Source organism: Mycteria americana, chromosome 5 (assembly GCF_035582795.1).
Source record: "Mycteria americana isolate JAX WOST 10 ecotype Jacksonville Zoo and Gardens chromosome 5, USCA_MyAme_1.0, whole genome shotgun sequence".
NCBI lineage: Eukaryota > Metazoa > Chordata > Aves > Ciconiiformes > Ciconiidae > Mycteria > Mycteria americana.
The window spans coordinates 29,552,360-29,572,848 of record NC_134369.1 but is presented as its reverse complement, the minus strand read 5'-3'; the positions used below and the strand labels follow the sequence as shown (position 1 = coordinate 29,572,848).

At 38.9% G+C, this 20,489-nt stretch overlaps 2 protein-coding genes across 3 annotated transcripts in view; both read right to left on the bottom strand.

The window, feature by feature from the left end:
- The window catches only part of MYBPC3 (myosin binding protein C3), a 65,212-nt gene extending 58,277 nt beyond the window's left edge, over positions 1-6,935 (bottom strand). The window contains exon 1 of the mRNA XM_075502615.1: positions 6,830-6,935. Coding sequence (XP_075358730.1) covers positions 6,830-6,854 — 25 coding nt within the window. The 5' untranslated portion in view covers positions 6,855-6,935. The remainder of the gene's footprint in view (positions 1-6,829) is intronic.
- A 10,948-nt stretch (positions 6,936-17,883) lies between these two features.
- Positions 17,884-20,489, bottom strand: part of SPI1 (Spi-1 proto-oncogene) — a 55,604-nt gene continuing 52,998 nt past the window's right edge. For both annotated transcript variants that reach the window (XM_075502611.1, XM_075502610.1), the window contains 2 exons: positions 19,363-19,519; positions 17,884-18,652 (listed from right to left, as the gene is read on the bottom strand). In XM_075502611.1, coding sequence (XP_075358726.1) covers positions 18,336-18,652; positions 19,363-19,519 — 474 coding nt within the window. In that variant the 3' untranslated portion in view covers positions 17,884-18,335. The remainder of the gene's footprint in view (positions 18,653-19,362; positions 19,520-20,489) is intronic.

The window sequence follows — 20,489 nt, the reverse complement described above, 5'->3', positions numbered from 1 at the left end:
CCGCTCCTGAAATACCTACTATCTGGCTCCTCTGCCTATGATGTGAGAGATAAACCAGCTAAGAGGCATGGTTTTTGTCTCTGAGTGCTATCATCATCACTCTTCTATTTAAGCACAAAAGAATCTATAAATATATTAATTACTTAACAGCAGTGTGGCCTGTAAAGGTTCCAGCCTACAAATGGCAGGGCTTCAAGACATGCATACTTGGAAGTAACTCTGTGATCTGCTGCACACCCTGCAAAGTGATTAGGTTTCTTACATTTACTTCAGATGACTCAACAAAAACAGATTGTTGGCCAGAACTACATGCACAGTGAGAAATCTCCACCACCACATAATATTTCTGACTTTTCAGAAATCTAAATACATATGTAGAAGTTTACAAGTAAGTCTCCTTGTCTTTTTTTTCCTCTCTCTCTCCCTTTCCTGCCAAAAGACTCATTTCAGTTCCAGCTTAAAATGATTGTGAATACTTCCAGTAAAGCAAAAAATCGGAAAAGCTCAAAATCTCCCATGAGAATAAAGGCCTGCAAGAACAGTTGTTGAGAACCCACTTTTTCACAGGTAAGGGGGACTCTAAGAGTAATTTTCCTGCACTTGAGATTCAGAATCAGTGGTAACAGTGTCTGAAGTAGTGTGTCTCTGTATCCATCTGTATTCCCTTTCATCTTTCACTGTTCATATTTGCAAAGGAAAAGTAGCCATGTACGGCTGGAGATTTTACAGGAAATTACTTTGTTGCAGAAGAGAGATTTCTGGACAACCATGTGAAGAGAATGCCATCATTTTTCCTTCTCGGGGAAAAATGGGCTGCTTAACAGAAGAAAGAGAAGTGAGAGATCAGCTATTCCCAGTCTCCTTCATTGTGGCTGCTTACTTTAAGTAACACATAAATCCAAGTTCACCAGCAGATTTTTTTTTTTTTTCTCATGCAGTTATACCAGGGTAATCCAGCTATTTACTCATTAGGAATGTTCCTAAACACCACCATTCAAAACTTCTTGTCTGTCCTGAGAGCCTCACTTTTGCCTGCTTTTATCAGAAACACATTCCCCCTTTGGCATCTCTCTCACTTCAACATTTGGCTTCTACCCAGATACTCCCCTCTGAATTCCATGTATCCATCCCATACTCAGAACACTCTTGGATACGACCACCACCATCAGGCTGTGGAAAACCCAATGACTGTGACACCTCTCATGTGATGTTGTGGAACGTCTTACAGCTCTTGTGCCTGTCAGGCACTGACAGATCTCAGGCACTATCATGTGTTTATCCAGACTCCAGTCGAACATGCACTTAGCAGCCATTGGGCTGGGGCACCTGATGACCAAGTAGCCCATGTCCTCTGCTGCCCACTTTGTTAACTCTCTGCTTCCCAGTAGATTCTGCCCCACCCTGCACAAAGGGAGAGAAAGGTGACATTAGTACTAACATACTATAGCAATTCTGGAGAGAGGGCAGAGGCGCACATGAGTTACCAGTGCTGATGATGACAGGAACTATTGAAGGGAAGGGGAGCGATAGGTGCTCTGTGTGTGCGTTTTGTGGGGATGGAATTGGAATTGCTGTGGGGAGTTAACATGGGGAGAGAAGAGGGACATGGAGCTAATGAAAGAAAATGAGGCTAGGGCCACTTTGTGCTAACCCATTTTTCAGCACTTCACTTCTCATATCCCAGACCTTCCTAATCACTTCTAGCTTCCATAATGCGAAGAACTTCATATCACTTCTGAGTAATGTAAAACAGCAAACTTCTACCCCAGGCAGAAGAGGAAGCAGGCTGCATGTGGTCTGCAATAGTCTTCAGAAAACTTTCCGGCAGCTAATGCTGCTGCTACCGGAACTTGCATGCAGCACCCATCCTTTAAAAGTCTTGTAACACCTGAAGATGCACATTAGCCATACAGTTACGTATGTTACGTGAGTTACAGCTTCATTAATTAGTAATAAAAAGCTCTATTTGGAGGTCCATGATCAGACTGCATTTTGATATTAGTTTATTAATAAGTGCTGCAATCAGGAGGCTGAAGAAATATAAAATACATTTGCTTTTGGTCAAACTAAACTAGAATGAAATCATTTAAACTCCAAAACCAATTTCCTTCACTTTTCACCTAAACGAAGTAATAAAACTAATGTTCTGCCTTCCTACTGCTGCCATTTATTAAATCTTCATACTAGCACCTTCATGCTTTCTCCCTTACTTTCTGACCTGCTCTGAAGCAATCTCCTTCTAACATCCACCATCAACCTAGTTTACTATTCTGCTTCAAAACTTTTTCATACTCTTCTCTTTTCATACTCTCCATGCAAAAACTTAGGAAATGGCCAAGCTACTACCCAGCTCACTATCTATTGTACTAATTATTGTTTCCTTTGCTTTCTTGTTGAAGTATGTATCTATTTACTGGGCTTTTATTTTGTAAGTGTTTTGAGGCAGAGACTGTTTTTCTGTTGTCTTTGTACAGCACTAAATTGTTGGTAAGTAGCTACTAAGTACTGTTGTATCCCTAATAAGAATAAAAGTTAGTATTAGAAGCTAGAAGAGACATTGCTATTTGATTATTGTCAGAAAAAATGGAGATAAGACGTATATGAAAATAACGTTTAAATAACTGGAATAATTTCAGTTCCTAGCCATGTTCTCTAAACAATTTGGCTTGTTAAGAATCACAAGCATTATGTGAAAACCTTTTCCTAAAATCACTAAATTTCAAAGCATGCGTGAAGTATGTGAAATGAAAGTGAGGAAGAAATGTGTATTCCACAAGAGTGATTTTAACTAGATAGAGTGATAGAGGAGAGCCATTCTCTTGTTGTTTTGTTTTTTTTTTTTTAAATTTCATCCCACTTTTCAGAGTGGTGGCCCTGACTTCAGCTCTTCATCATTCATTATTTGTGATATGTACATGGAGGAGAGGGAGATAAGTACTTAAGGAGAATGTGTGTTAGATAAGGCTTTCAAATGATATTTCTGCCTTTCTGAAATAAAAAATATTAAAGGTATAAATGTTTTAGGAGAATCTAATGTATCTGGTTGAATGCACACGATACAAACTCCAGCAGAAATCTGTGATGAGTGTAATTAGAAAAAATAGTCAGAGGTTTTCTCCCACAAAGCTGAGTTATCTTATTGCACATTCTGCGTATTTGGTATTAAAATATGAATCTGGCCAATGTATTGAATTAATATTACAGAAGTAGTATTAGATTTTGGAATTCCTTAATTTGTTAAGGCTTCACGTTGAAAATTTATCTTTGCTTTAGTACTTACACTTGGCATCTAGTTTTCCTTTTATACCATTTGCTCTTCCACTGAGTTAAAAGCCAAACTGTGGATAAGCAGACTTCAGTAACAGAGCTTGTAAATTCCTTGCTGAGAAACTATATAAAGATGCTATGCATTCCTCGGTCAGGACCTAAGTGGCTTCTTGCAATTACAAGCTAAATCATTCTGTGATCCAAAAGCTATTGAACTACTCAATCTTATCATTCCTTGCCTACTTCAGCAGCTGAGATTGTAAATTCCTGTAACATGAGCAACAGGCAAGGAATAGTTTCACTAAGCAGAGTCACCTCTCTCTCTCTCTGCATCCATCATACTTTCTGTAAAATGGGGATAATAATGTTCAGCTTGCTTTGAATCTTAACTTATAAAAGAGAAAATACATCTATCTGAATTATTGTTATTTATTTTTGCATTACTGTAGTGCACAGAAGTTCATTATCATGGAGCAGTACTTTCCTGTGCTAGGTGCTTGCAAATGTAAAATGATGAGCTTATATTCAAACTAAAATTCTACAGTCTACTCCTCATTATGCAACATTGATTATTATTGTTAATGCCAAAAGCCCCTGTGTACTTACAAGCCAAGTTATTTATAAACCCTTGATAAAATTTCCTAATCTGAACTGCAAAATCTAGACTCCTCAATCATAAAATATGTGAACAAAAATTAACTGATTTTCAGACAAGGTAAGTAATACCAGACTTCTCCTTTTCCAGATATAATAATGCACACGTTTCCCATTAAGTTCCATTTATCTGCTAAATTTGGTGTTTAAAAAGTCAGCTGTTTCCTCTTAATGTCACAAAATATTGTTAGGGAAATGGTTGGGGTTTTTTAACCTTTCTGAATTTTCACAACAAAAAAAGCAATCAAAACTTTCCAAAAAGTGAGCCTTTGAACAGAGATTAACTATGAAATGTTTAAATCAAAGGGAGGCATAAAGTTTCTGCATACATAAAAGGCATAAAGTTTCTGCAACAGAACCCTGCAAGAAGTGATGCTTTTCAATGTTTGATTGTTTGCTCTGACACTAAATTGCTACAGGTCTTCTAAATCCTGTGGGTCTTGGGGAGTGTATAGATTTTCTGGAAAGCTATGACAGTTCTTTTGGTATTCTGTAAGTAAATAGGGCAGGGCCTTATCCTGAAGTATTTTAGTTGGACAGTTTAAAGTAAAATGTCTGTTGGAAAATCTACTTCATTGTTTTAGGATTTGTGGGTTTTTTTGGTGTTTTTTTTTTTGTTTTGTTTTTTTTTTAACATGTTAAAAGGTTTGTTAAAACAGCAGATATAGGTAAAGTATCTCTGAGCATTCTATGGCATGAAGCATTTCCTTTGTATGAATTGCTAGACAATTATTCAGCCCTCCTGAGATTATGCTCAACATTATCCCATCTTGAAATGGCTTGAACTATATAAACAACATGAAAGAGAAAACCAAAGGGATTAATGTCTCTTGGGAGAATGAGGAGATCCCATCTAGAAGTTATGGGACATTTGACTGGTTCTGTCTTGGTCAGAGTGGGTAATAAGACCTCTTCCTCCCCTTGCTGTGATAATCACAGTGTTTGGGCTGGTTTATTCATAAGAATTGTGTGGGACCACTGATGTTAGACACCTGTTAGATTTCTCTGGAGAAATAAGCTGGAATAGAATTTCTCTTCACCTTTAGCTAGCAAAGGTGGGCATCTTCACAAACAGAGAAGTTGCCTCTCATCCACAGAGACTGAAAATGTTAATTTAAAGGCAGTTAAACCATTAGAAATCAAAAGTCACAATGCCTAAGTGGTCACACTGTCCAATTTTGCCTACTCTGTCATATTTCTTTTTGCCAGCATTGTCAATCACAAGCATTAGACATTTCAATAAATCTCAAAAATCCTGTGACTTTAAAAATAGAATATGATTATAAATGTCTTATTTTTGGGGTGATTGCTGAACCTTTACAGCTTATATGTTCAAGGTTTTCTCTACAATTACAAGGTCTGGTATATACTTTTTTTTTATACACTCTTCTACTTCCATCTGATTTCAGAAACTGCAGCTTTAAGAAAATCAGATGATGTTATAGTTGTGATAAAATTGAAGGGCTGGTGACACCACTGTTGCTTTAGAGTTATCATAGAGAGGGAACACAAAGAGTCTTGTTGGAGTTAATCATGCTTTAGTGCTTTGCAGTTCTTAATGGGAGATACGGGCTGGATTTGTGCTCTGCCTCTGGCACTGGCTGATTCCAAATATTTTAGCCAAAATGAAAGTTCTTCTTAACAAGTTCTTCTTTTGTTGTGGTGACCACAGGAGATTTTCCCATTGACCAGCCTAACAGGAGACTGATGCCTGTTCAGTCCTTTGCAAAGCACAAAGGCCTACATTAATAAGTATCAACAGCTATTATTGACTACCTCTGGAAACTGCACGTTATTAAAAAAGCATGCACCTTGTACTGTACATTCAGGTAGTAGTGATTCTGGGTGTACACTGGCATCAGTGAAGTGAGAGCTGTAAAAGTGAAGAATTCCAGATTTAGTACAATTTTCTCCAGCCTTGTGTATCGGATATCTGCACACTTTTCAAGCAATCATAACTTCAGCTTTTGACAACTTTTTTCCCAAACTTAATTGTGGACACAAAGTGCTCCTAAGACATCTTCCTCTACCCACACACAGGTGTCCTGAAGCTAAACTCTCCCTACCTCTGCTTCACAGGGTCTCTTCCTCCTTCTCAGACAAACAGATTAATTGCACCTTACACCCCATCCCAGGCCTCCCCTTCTTTCCTATGTGGGCAGCCTCTGAGTGATTCCTTATTTCTCAGTTTTAAATTAGAACTTTCCTAAATCAGAAATATTTTCCTGTTGTTTTTCTAGTGGAGCACGACTTGCACCGGGCTCTGTGACCTTGGCTTTCTCAAAATGGTTAGTTATCTTCTAGCTCAAGGGGAAAGGATGGAGGAGGGTGAGTGAGAAGAAATACGCGTGTATTCTTTACAGTACAATGTCTTCTTTTTTCCTAGAGCTCCACTGTCACTAGCTGGAAGAACTAGAAAGAGTAAGCTCTGAACCAGGTGCCATTTGCTTTCATTTTCACAGAGATTTCACTAACAACAAATACCATCAAAGTTTGCCACTTACACTTCCTCAAAAATATCAGAGGAAAAAACCAAAACCAAACCAGGAGAGGTTTATACTGCCTAACTGCCCAAGAGAGAGACTACAAGCTTTTTTCAGAGTCCTAAAGGTGACTGGGAAAAGAAATGAGAAATTAAAAGAATCTGAGAATTAAATGTGTTTCACCTCTATTCTTTCCTCATCCAAAGTCTCTTGAGAAAATTCTGTGGCTGAAGGTTGCCAAGCTAGTTACTGATTTCTCTGCAACATCACTCAACATCTCTTATATTTATAACTTCATAAAATATTGTCTCTTTTTCCTCCCTAATTTTTTTTCCGCTGAGGCATCTCGTTTCTCTAGCGTACAAAAGCTACTCACATTTTTCTCTGTCAAGCTGGTCTTAGGTTTTGTCAGTTATGATCCTTACCTGTTTTCTTTACAGGCTCTGGCATCTTCACTTTGTTTCTGATGAAGATCCCAGTTGTATCTAGAAAACAGGGTCTGAGCTAAACAGGGACGAGACTGCAGGGCTTTTGAGACTCTCTAAAGAAACACTCGGTGGAAGCCCCCATCCTGCTCCTCCCCCTTGATCCCCCACTGTTGTCAAGTACGGCACCTTATCAACAGCAGGAGACACTTGACAGGCTACATCAGCTGGGATAAATATAGCCAAGTTCCAGGAGCCAGAGAGCTCAAACCACCCAAGACTGGCTACCACTGATCTGTTGGTACAAACCAGAGCACAATCGGACGTTGCACATGTGTACAGTACATTTTCCAGCTTCACGTATGTATTGCATTAAGAATTCCTACACTGCCATGCTTATAGCACATTCAGCAAACTAGATCTGATAGTTACATCTCCTGTATGCTGGTTCTGTACTTACTCGAGCTATGCGTCTGCTTGCATTCTTGCTACCTATTTCAGTCTTTGTTATTGTTATAATTGGGTCAGAACTGAACAGCCCCTCAGAGAGCTTTTTTCTCGCTTCTTTTTTTTTCTCTTCTACCAAAGACTGTGTTTGTAGAACTAAATGTGAACCTTCAGGAAAGAACTCTCTTTTTCAGAGACATTTGTACATTACTGACATTTGCAGTCACAACTAGAAAGCATGACACTACTTAAATAGTTTCAGTCCTCCCTCCCCATCCACCCACCTGATCAGCAGCATACATTTCTTGAAAACTAGAAAGTCTTTTTTTTTTTCTTTTAAGTACCATTTAAAAAATAGTTCCAAGGTTCTATCAGATACCTCTAGAAATTTTAATTTTGCTTAATTATATAGAAGAGATCTGGGGGAAATCTCACTAGAAAATTACTCTGGTATTGCCATTTCACGCTCCAGTCATTGCTTCTTATTTATTCATACATTTAGCATATGCCAAAATAGTAACTGTGGACAATCATCCCTTTATTGACTTGGTGGTATATCCATTTCCTGTCACTTTTGTCTGCCTCATTTTGAGTTTTGAGCTTTATCAGAGAAACTCTGTAGGCCAAGCATTTAGCACTTTTTAGCTACCACCGGTATTGAAAAAAGAGTTTTAAAAAAAAAGTGGTTTTCAGTTTTTCCAGTTTTACTACCCTGTAAAAACCTCAATCTAAAGGATTTCTGCTTTTGGCAGGGAGCTCAGAATAGACCAGTGTGCACGCAGCCCATCAGTCACTGTATTTTGTGTCTGTCTCTCACATCTGACTCTCTGGGTAGACTGATAGGACAAATGTGAACATGCAAGAATGACTGCTGCTATCTCTCCTGATTTTGGGCCAAATACGTCCTCCCCTTCCCCTGAAGGAATTCTTTACATATGAGTGAGGAAGATGGGCAGGATGTGACCCATGTACATTTTCCATTGCCTCTGTTTCTAGTGGAGTACAAATTAGTATGATATGTTTTTGACCTACTATCCTATCCCTGAGGCTTTTCACTGGGAGTCAGGAAATCTCAGCTATTTGCTTTGGCTTGAACTCTTTCAAAAGGCTTGGGTCCCACAGCATGAAAAGTCCGTCACTCGACTAGTGAAGATCATTATTCCTTTCTTAAATGTTTCTCCCTGTTAGAGAGCTGCCATTAACTCCCTCTTCTTTCCAGAGCTGATCCCCAACACACTGTTGGAACTGCATCTAGATCCCTTCTGAGAAGAGACTTGTCTCCCTGCAACCTTAGACAATAGAGGCCACAGGAGGCAGAGCTACCACCGACTGATAATGGAGAAAGAAAAAAAAAATCTATGCAGATTATCCAGAGGTGGACTGTGATCAGAGCCACACTTCTTCTCATCTTAGTTGCCTCTCTAGTCTGTGTCCTTGGAATAATGTTTACAAAGAAAATTAGCTGACTAGAAGTCACTTCTGCAGTATTTAAAACATAAACCTCTTGTAACTGCCATCAGAATATGCTGTTCTTCCTCAGGAATCATTTTGCCTAGAGAACGTAGTTTTGCTACTTCATCCTTTCTCCCTCACCTATTAGCAAATAATTATTTTTACTGAAAGCCTATATGCTTTGTTCTGAGGTTCTTGATTTGATAAAATACATCGTATGCTGACATGTTATGTTAGATTTGGATCCAAAAGATTGTTCAGTTCTGGAGGTTTTTTTACAGTTAGCACCATAGGCCTTTATTACCATTAACTAAAATAGCGTAAGTGGAAATAAACCCATTTGCATGGGTTTAAAGGAAATATATACTTATATACAAACTCTTTAAAATGCAGGCATATAGTATTTATCATATACTCCAAGCCTGTATTTGTGAGTGTCCAGTAGGAGGTGCTTAAAAGCAAGAACTGAGAACCCTGGAATAATTAAATACGGGATAATTCATATCTAATGCAGAACTCATTCTGAGTGCTAATAGATATTGGCTTCAGTACATCTGAAATATTTCTTCTAAGTTCTTGGAACTCTCAATATTATTGATTCACCTAAATACTCATTTCTCTCTAAAATGACATTAAGTCCTTGGATTCAATACTTTCCAATAGTGGTGATTCCACTACTGAAACACACACTGTAAAAACAGGAATTCTATTATTGATTCTGAATTTTCCAACTTTTAATTTGAATATCCTCTTGCTCTGGGAGAACAGAAATTGCCATTCAGTGTTTGAATGTTGGTTGTTTTCTATACTTCTGTCACAGCACCTCCAATTTTTTAGGACAAAAAAATACAGCTGTGTAAATCTACATTAAAACACTTTTAAACCTGATGTTACATATGGAAACATTTTCCTTTATTTGCTGCTTTCTTATTGTCAGGTATTTGTCTGCAAAATTGTCAGGCATGTATCTGACAATGGGGTGCCCGTAAGAGGTCACTTCCACCACTTTGACGGCAATGGAAGGGTCCTGCTTCCTCCAGGGCAAATAGGGATTCATCCTGCCATCACATGGCTTGCAGAATAATTGTGTTAGTATGTTTCTCTGGAAATGTATGGGATGATCTAAACTGTGTTGCCATTCAAAGGAGATACAGCCACTCATTAGATTGAATTCTAAAGGTGTGTTGTTTGAGGGTAGTATCCCAGTAACTGTCTATGAGCCATTATTTCCTAGGGAATTTGAAAGAAGTTTATGCTAATCTGAAAAATCTAATATGCTAGGATAATAGGTCGCTAAAATTATATAAGATGAAGAAGCATTCACACTGTGTATTGGAAAGGAAAGCTAGACAATATAGTCTGCATTTCTTTATTAATGTAGGGAGTACAGTGTGCAGGAGTTCATCCCAAGGATGCTTGCTGGGATCACATAAATAAGTTTATTCTGTTTTGCACTCTCTCCTGCTTATTTATCACAGATACTTAGTAACTATTTGAGACTTGAAGAGTTATGGACTCTCATAAGTGCCTGGGAAACTTTTCCCAATGCATTTCATGTTTCCCAATCTTTATATGTTTTTTTTTCTCTGTTTAAATACATATTCCTTATTTAATGTGGTTGTAGCATTGTCCTTTTAATGAACAGATTTTCCACCTATGACAAAACCTGACATCTTATTTTCTTTGGATCTCTTTTCTCAGGATTTCATTTTATCTCTTCCGTATCTTTCTCACTGTAGATTTGATTCTTTCTGTAAACATTTAGTGGTACAGTTTGAATTCAGCAAGCTACTGGAGGACATGAATAACTTTAAATGTGGACTTAATTCTGACTACTTGTGTGCTCAAAATCAGGCATATTTAATTCAAGTACTGCGGTGAGTCAGTCCCTTAGCTGGTTATTCTCCATAGATACTGTCCAGGATTCAGAATCAAGTTTAATCTGGGGAGGTATGAGTTACTTCTTCCCCACAATGAAACAGAGCCACGAGAACGATTTAATCTGATGCAGGGAAATGATCCTATTCCAGTTATAACTTTGCAGCTTTTGTGATTTTAAATTTATTTAAAATAGTGTCTGCATGTTCAAGGCAGAGCAAAATGAATATTTTCTCTGCTATTACACTTCTGGTTACCAGGTGGCAGCATTGTTGCAATAGTAAACTTTTTTCTAGCATTTTCTACAATATATTGGTTATGTAGCCACTTTTAATAACAAAACTGCTATGCAAATGAAATATATGATAGCGATGGCTACACCAGCCCAAAATAGATTTGTAGTGGCTTGTGATAACTACTTACCAGTGCACCACAACACTAGACAATTTTTTAGAAAGTGTGTGAAGTTTCGTCCTATATTCAAAAGAAACTGATGTACAAGCATAGTGAAGCAACACGTAATAAATGCCTCTGGGGCTTTGCTAAAAAAGTTAACGAGAGGGAAAAGGATGTCCTTCCTCATCAGAGGAATTACCTTGCAAGTCTGAAATTACTGTTCTGTGCCTCAGACAGTGGCTTTCATCATGTAGTTCAAAGTCAAGTTCAAAAAAGACAGTAATAGGTGGCCTGCAGTGACAGGCCGTGCGATGTATCTTCCTGATTTTGGGTAGTTGCAGCATGGCTTATGCAGAGAAACCCAAGGATTTATTATTTATAGACAAAGCTGGCAGCACCTCCTTCTAATAAGACTATCCAACTTCCTATTAAAAGGCTATGTTTTTAGATGGTTACAACTTCGCCTAAATATAGCTATCCAGGTGGAAAATCCGCCTGTTACTTTGCTACTTTGGGCTTTTTTTGCTTTTAGTTTCTGTCATGCCATTTGATTTCTTGTCTCTGTCTGTTTATTTGTCTCTCTGCCTCTTAGTTTTGTTTTGTGAAAATATCACCTCCTCCGTGATTCAGCAGTTTCTGAGGACTAGGTAGTATAACTAACTCTCGGTTCCAGGGGCTGCAGATTTACTGGTGTGAATGGTGGGATAGCTGAGCTGGCTCAGTGCAGAGCACGGGTCCAGCAGGAGTCATTCACTGAAGTGTTGCACCCACGAAACCAGGCAGACTGTTTCCTTTGTGCTTTTGAAACACAGAGCTCTGGGATGTACGGTGCAAAGGCACTCGGCCTCACTGACAGAACTTGGGTTTACAAGGGCTTACGAGAGCTGGGTAACGCTGATCTTGCTTATTTGAGCTTCCCTCTGCACAACCATTTTGTATCCCTACGCTTTACACCCCGTATTTGGGATCTTTCTGGACATTTGACAGTTAACTTGCTTTCATTTCAAGGATGCACTTTCAACTAGCTTCCCGAGAACCAACCTGAGTTGCTCCATATTCTAGACTATAGAAAAAAAATGCAGTCTATATATGCTCAGTGAGAACTTTCTAGATTTTATCCTCTGAAGAAGTTTTGACTGTGTCAGTTTGGTCCAGTGCAGGGGTCAGCAGAATTTTTTCTCTGTTTGTCTCTGGGCTACTGTGGGTCTTGGGCTGAATCCACACCCTTGAACTAAGAACAAACAGCATGTATGTCCTGTGCTCCAAATAGCACCTCCCTCGGGTGCATACAAAATGGAGGGGAGAGCTGCGGGGGCAAAGAATTAGACCTTCAGAGAGAGAAGGGAACGCACCAAGTAGAGTGGGACAAGGAAATAAAAATATGTGATTGAAGGGTATGGGTGGGGAGAAGAAAATTGAGGCTAGAGGTTGTGGGAGGGGTTTTAAATAGATCCTCAAAGGACAAGAATATTGAATGGGGAGCTGGGGTACAAACGGGAGGGAGGGAAGAGAACTGGGAGTCAGCAGGTGATAGGATTGAAACTGTAAGAGGATGTGGGATGGGAAAACTATGAATGGCTGAACAAATATATTGGAACTGAGAACCTTTCGCATAAAGAGAAGCTGACTGGAGGCACATGTGAGAAGAGTTGGTCTGAGAGGAAGAAATAGCTGGGCAAAAGTTGAAACCTGATATTGAGAATAAAGCAGCTGGGATCTACTAAATATGGAGGCGTCTGGTGGCTGAGCCTAGACGTGGAAGAAAAGCTGAATGAAGAGCTGGGAGTGGACAGCTGGGACTGGCTGAGAAAGGAACAGAGTACAGAGTGTTGGTGGGTGGGAAAAAGTGGAAGGGGGAATGTCTAAAGAAGAATTCTAGAATTATGTTTCTGAAAGCAAACACTCAAAACTCAGAAAATTAGTTAGTTAAATGTACAAGAAACCCAAACTGATTTGTATACGCAAATGCCCAACTCAGCACCCAAACATTCTTCACTTTGCATAAGGCAGAGGCGTCGGAGCATTCTGCACACAGGCGTCAGTGGTCAAAGGGCTTCTCATACCAAGAGTACTGCTGCTCTGCTGCTGGGGAGTTAAAACAAAAGCTCAGAGGGAGCCCTTAAAGCACAGAAACTGCATTCCTTCCTACCACAAAGCCGCTTCCCCAATCCTTTGCATAACCTTGGTCTCCCCAACACCTCCTCCCACCCTTCCTTCTCCTCCACTACCTCCTGCTAAACCTTATCTGCTCTACCACATCCTCATTCTCCTCCTGTCCATAGACTGCTCTGCTCATTCTCACGTACTGCTTTGACTCCCCAATAGTAAAAAGTAACACTGGGGGGAACTGAAGGCATGAAGAAGGGGGATGTGGCTGTACAAGTGGAGAGAATGGAAAGAAACAGAGAATGGAAAGAAAGTTGCCCTGAGAAACCTGATCTAATTGGCCTGCTTTGAGTAGGGGGTTGGACGAGGTGACCTCCAGAGGTCCCTTCCAACCTAAGTTACTCTGAGCTCCTGTGTGGTGATGCGAGGTGTTGTGAGAGGAAATAAATGGGGCTAAAGCAGACACAGATGAGTTATGAGTGAAAAAATGAGAAAGAATATCTGCAGCCTACTGCTGTTTTCATGTTCTTTGGAAGAAGTTCACATTCCCCAGCTCTTGGAGTAGGACTCTGATGACTTGGGTTATATACAGACCTCCCTCATACCACAGACTCAACTGAACCAACTGAATTGCAACATGCAAATCTGTTAGAGAGGAAAGGTGAAACTTGGTGAAGTTTTAGCTATGTTACAGTTGCTTCAAAGAGCAAAGCTCTTTGCCTACTTGACTGTAGTATGAGATTAGTGGGCTCATCACAGTAGCTTTGTTTATTACCAGCTTTACATTTTTAGTGTTTTAGGTATACGGGTATACAAAATTATGTAAATCTGGTTTGAGTATTGCTTAGAACAAGGAAAGGTGGTGAGATAGCAAGTTAACACACAAAATAAGTTAGAAATAAATCCAAATTCTTGGAACTGGTACCCACAGAGTGCTGTACTCTGGGTCATATCATAGTCTTTTCTAGCAGTGATCCATGCATTTTAAATACACAAGAGTGGGATTCCCATGGAGAAGATACTGTTCTGGGCTTTGTCAAAGAAAAATGACGTATTGTATTGTTATCAACGATAAAGTCTCTGCTATGAATTTACAATGTGCAGTTAGAGTATAAGCAAAATTAGAGCAAATAGAATAAATAAACTGAATTGAACTGTCATGTGATGTATGTGCTTGTTATGAAGTTGGCACTATAGTTTGAATTAAGCTTGATTATTATGAAGTGACTTTTGTTGTGCAGAGATTTGAATGAGGGAGAAAAAAACTGGAAAGAAATGGAAGAAAGAAAAAGAGATTAAGGGGTACAAATATAAGAAGTAAACTGAGGCAGAAGGTTTACTGAGGCAAAAAAAACCCTAGCAAAGTACAGAGCATAAACCCTGTTGTAATTGAAAATGAAGACAAATACAGATTATAAGACTCTGGCAGTGTATGGATCTTGAAATGAGGCTATGGAGATAAAATTTAGTGAAGGAGGAGACAAAAAACCAGTAAATATATTAGGATATCTATATATGTAGTTTCTGGAAGTTTGGGGGATTCAATAAATGTGGACTGTCAGGCAAAAACAAATGATAGCACCTTTAACTACAGTTCTGTCTGATGTAGGTGAGTAGCAGCTCAGATCTATAAATGTCTAAAACTCTCTTTGACTGGGTGGAATTAAAAAATATATGCTATCTCTGTAAATTATTATAAGCAATTATCCCTCAGCACAGCCTGTGCAATTTTTCTACTTTCTACACCTCTGATGTGTGGCTGCAGGGAGTCTAAAATATGGTAGGAAGTTTAGTATTTTGGATTTAGCTCAGCAATAATTTTCTGAATAATATATTTCCATAAGAATTGGTTAGGGACTAGTCAGCAACTAATAAAGGTGTTTTTTTTTTTTTAAAGCAGGCTGCAAAGGTCATATGTAAGTTGAATATCCAGCTGTAGTATTAATGTTTGCTTTGAAAGAGGATTGATGATATCTAACAGCAGTGGGCTGCAAAATGTTCCAATAAACTTGTGCTAATCATGGGTCATCTCTCCAGATAATGACCTGACCTACCTTTTTCCAGCACATCTGCCTGTCTGGTACTTGGCCACTTTCAGAGAAAATGGAATGCTTGCTTCTCTGTAATTTTCCTGAACCAGTGATTTTGTCACATTAATTTTGGTATTTTTCTCTAAAAAAGCCAAAGAGCTTCTGCTTGCATATGCAACTGAATGGTGATAATTCAGCTTGATTAGACAGCCTACTATCCAGACCAGTTTGATTGGATGGGATACAAACGGTACTGTGGCGGAGAAGCATCATCATTTGGTCTCCTTCACAGCTGCAACACATGATTATTCAGACTCTTTATGCCACAGATGAAAAACCTAACCAGAAACAGATGGGGAGTGAATATTTTTAGAAACAGTATTTCAAAGCATTAACAAGAGGAAGAGAAAAAGATTTCAACTTTGGAGATAAAGAAAATTTTAGACATGCTTGTTAAAGTATATTCAATAGTATTTTTAAAAATTTTTTATTATAAATAATGCTGTCCCCAGAAATATTTTTCCTCAGATTCTTCCATTTCCATTTCCGTGTTCCTTGTGGCCAAAACCAGTGTAAAATGCAAATTCTTCAATTCAAGCACAAGTAGGTGCTCTAAAATAATATTTTATAGTAATGCACAGTGCTCAAATCACTCATTTAAAGATTCTTGTTGTTTCTGTTTGAATGTTTATTTTAGTTTTATATTATTTCTCCAGCATCTAATTGTTTTATATGCAAGATGTGCTAGGAAAATGGAAAACTAGGTCTCTGAGATCTAAGAAGGCTTTTTGACAAGCTTGAAATGGCTTTTGTGATATCCTAAACATCTCCACAACTAGCTCACCAGTTAGCTCTTTTTAATCATCATAGTTTTCCTGCAAGAGGAAATGATCCTTCTCCTTCAAATTATAGTGTCAGAGAATGATCAGTTCTGCTTTTCAAGCTGTGTTTGTGATAAAGATATTTTTATGAAGAGAGGAATTAATCCTCTAGTTTTCTTGAATACCAAGTCTGCAAGTCTGATGAGGGCGAATGTCTTTTTCTAATAGCAAGTCAGTGGTGGAGATCAGTACCAAAGAGAAAAGACCTGCATTTCTAGCTCAGCATTGAAGAAACCCCAATTATGTCAGTGTTGAGTGTTGTTCTACTCTTCTGAGAGCTACCTGCAGTGCCTTCAGCTTCCATTCAGCATTCCAGTTGCAATATGGATGCAGATGGAGTTTATGCAAGTCTAATTTAGTGAGTATTGCATTGTGCCCTGTAGGAAGTAAATCCTTACAGTACATTTTTGAAACCAAATCTCTTCGTAAGTTGTTTTATAGCTTTGACATATCCTAACCCTAATTGAATAAAAAATATTTGACTATACATGATCCTCAAAGGACAGTAACTAAAAGTTGGGTTGCAAGATTTTTTATAAGACTGAAAGATAATCTCTATTTATTATTCTTGTCTTGGATAGAGAAAGATCCGAAGCCCTCGCCTGCTTTTAACTCTCAGTTGATTTCTGGCATTGATTGATGTATTTATCGCGTTCATGAACTGGGAAGAAGAATTGGGAAGTACTACATTGTGATTTTTTTTAAGCAGGAGCTTCTTTCTGTTTGTCTCCAAGGAGACACTGTAGCCCAGTGATGTCACCAGACTTTTCACTTCCACAGCAAGATTGTTAGTGTGGATAAAACTGACTACATTTAGATATAATTTTGAGAACTCAGGTCTGTAAGAAGCTCATCACTTTCAACTATTTCCGGTTTCAGTGAGGAGCAAGCTCTGAAAAGCTTCAAGTTAGTTACTTATGTTACTTAGTTATGACTTCCAAACTGTCATATTTGGCACGTTCTACTACATTTTAATATCGTTAAACAAAACCCTTCTCTTCACTCTAGTCCTATCTCATTTCACCTCATCTATTTTGGAAGAGTCATGATGATATTTCCTGATTTCTGAGTGCTTGAACACAGTTGAGATACGTTAAATAATGTTAAAAGTTAAAATGCTAACTTTCTTAGTGTTGGTTGACTTTGGTTTTCTTTTCTGTGTTTAGATGTACTTGGTAACTTTACCATGGTATCTCAGGTGTTGAATTATCTTTTACTTTGCATTTTGAGTGTAATCTCTACGATGCAGTTGTTATTAGTTACTATTAATTATTTTACAGCGGGGAACAAAAATCCACAGTTAAAAGCTTGAAAACCTTTTGTACTAGAATTCTGCAAAGACATGATTAAATGCAACTTATTTCCCAGAAAGGTTCATAAGCTAAAATCAAGATATCACTGTGGAGGTAAGCAAGCAAGAGGAAAGAACAGGAGCAGGAAAATGAGTGAAACCACAGAAGAACATGTTATGTTCTAAACCGGATAGAGCTATAAATGCCATTCTTGGTATAAGTGAATAGAAATTATTCAACTGGCAGGGCTTCATTTGCACAGGAAAAAATAATGACGGATATATATGTATTTTAAAATTGACTTCAGTACTGTAGTCTCTTTCACAGTAATGTATCTCAGCTATTACCTTTGTTACTTAGTTTGACAGCATTGATGATGTTTCTAAGTAAATTAAAAAGCAGTGATGGATGGATAAGGCCCTATAACCCAGTGTGCTTTTTATTCAGGTACCACACAGGAGCTGTATCTGCATAACTGAATGCAGATGAGATTTGTTTGTGAAGTAATCATTTATGCAAACACCAGAACTTCATTATATCAAATTTTATTAAATATGTACATTTTATTACTGTTTAAAAGAATGAGTATCATTCCAAGATCTGCAAACTTCTCTCTAGCTTTGAGAGCTGCGGCAGAGCCTGTATTAATGCTAGTTTGAAAGCTGTAAGCTAATGCAGTGTCACTGTGAATGACACAGCACAACCTTTGAAGGCAAAACTTCATCAACTGTATTCTTTAGTTACCATACAATCAAAAAAAAAAATCTTTCCTGACAATAATATATTTGTACATTGTTTAAATTTCCCAACTCTGTCCAACTTGTAGGATGGAAGCAAAGAATTCTGTCACGTTTAGGATTCTCAGATGCTGAAGAAGGGAATTCGTACCAGAAACATCTGACGGTAAAGGCCGTTTAAAGGCAGAGAAGGGGGCACAGGAAGCAAAGAGAAAGATGCGTCCATCTCCTCTGCTGGTATCCAGCCAGGAGGTCTTAATATTTTTCTTGCTTAGGGTCCCATGGCCTCAGTGAGGATAATGCTTCCTATCAGTGACCCCCCTTCCCATCACCTCTCCACTAAACTGGTAGGTCAGCTTCTTCTTGACTTTCTTGACCTCCCCTGTCTTGCCATAGTTTCTCAAAGCCCGTGCCATCTTCTGGTAGGTCATTTTCTTGCGATTGCCTTTCTGGATGCCCCAGCGATGCGCCAATGCTTCTTTGTGTTTGGAGGAGAACTGGAAAGTACCTTTTTCCTTGTCCACCCACCAGATGCTGTCCTTCATGTCTCCACTGCGAAGAAGGTCCAGAAGGAACTGATACAGACGTATCTTTTTCTTGCTGCCTGTGTGAGAGTCAGAGAAGAAAGACAGTGGAGCATTAGTATTAGCGTGTAGTTCCTGGTGAAACAGCAGAATGTATATAATTCATATAACTGTTTTAGCTAGCTTGTCAGTCACGTAACTTCTTCAGTTTGCAACATTTATAACAATAGACAGTGTTACGCTGTGAAGACATAATGTGGATTGATGGACCAAGAAGAAAAAACAAGAATGAGGAATTCCAAAGGCCAAACCCTTGTTTTGAAATTAATTTGCTAATTTGAAGCTAACTGAAAAACATTGCTAATTTGAAATGAATCTGAAGCTAATTTGGGCAGGTTATACAGAACGTGACTTTCAGGTACTGAACAAACAGAGCTAAATAGTTTGACAAATCAGTTCCTTGACCTTCTTGCCTTGGTTTTCCCATCTGTTAATGGAAATTGGAGTAGAAATGGCAAAAGCCATTTCCATTCAGGAAGGCTGAATAGGCAAGGCAGAAGGAGGAAGTGGGAGTATGTGAAGAAATGAGATTTGAGATATAGGCACATTTATGGTCATAAAATATTTGGAGGACAGGAGAATGCAAGGAGCCAGGGAAAGTGAAGCTTTGGCAGCAGGGTAAAATACTAGCACAGCAGTTGTGCAGTTGTACAGTTTTATTCATTCTCATCATGGTAATGTAACAGCTGCTCAGCACATAGCTTGATGAAGTCCCTCTGTCTTCACTGACCTGTTTCTCCATGCATAATTCCAGGCCCAGGGTCCACACCATCAGTCTCCCCATCTGATACCTCCAATGGGGGGCTCTGCCTCTCTATGTCCTCCTCATCAGAACTGGGCTGCGGTGGAGAGGAGTACTGTAGGCACATCCGGGGCAAATAGGACACCTTTGGGAGAAAAGAGTAGTACAGAGAGGAGGTAGTGATAGAGAGTGGGGCATCAAGACAAAAAAAGGAAATGTCATGGACAGAGTTACAGAGAAAAGGGGGGAGAAAGTAAGAGGTATATGAGATTGTTTAGGGTAATACTGAGTGACTTAGTTGTCAACATTTATAATAAATACTATGCAATTAAGAAACATGTCCAGCTAACAGTCAACACTTACGCATGTACAAAGACGCATCTTTACAAGAGGGAAGGCGGAATAAGGTTGTGAAAGTCAAAACTTTCCCACGTTATATCCTATGTAAGTGATATTGCCCCTCTTCCCCCATACCTCGCGAAAACTAGCATTCTTCCTAATGAGTTTCTCATCCCTGTTGCCTATCCCCAGTGTAAAACTGCTTTTGAGAACAACTTTTTTTCTAACACAGACCTTCTGGAACTACTATTTTAAATTTGAAGGAGCTAAACAGTTCTGCCCTAGCATGGCTGCTTTGACTGGCTTTGGCTCTGTTGTTCTCTTCCTTTCTCAGGCATAGTACCTTCTGACAGCACTGAATCCCTACAGGACTGCATCCAACTCTGGAGACGGGGTTACACGGGTCTGTCAGCTTCCTGTCCTGAATTTCCCCCATGAGGAGGGGAATAGCCTTAGCACTAAGATAAAGGATACATCATATTGGCTCACATTCTCTTTTCCTAAGTGGCTATCTGAAAATTCCCCATTAATGGGGATTTCTCATCTGCAAAGCTAGCAAGCCAGTTTTTGTGCTAAATTCTCTTGCCCTTATATAGAGGTCTTGTCAAGAGCCGTGTGGAATATACCTCAGCTCTGTAAATTCTCAGTTGCAGTCTGGTTTGTTAGGGATCATGACCAGTTGCCATGAATTATTGCAACTTCTTATTTAAGAATGAGAAACAGATCGGTCTGAGGGGCAGGGAGTAAGAACCAAATCCCTACGTTAAAAAAATCCA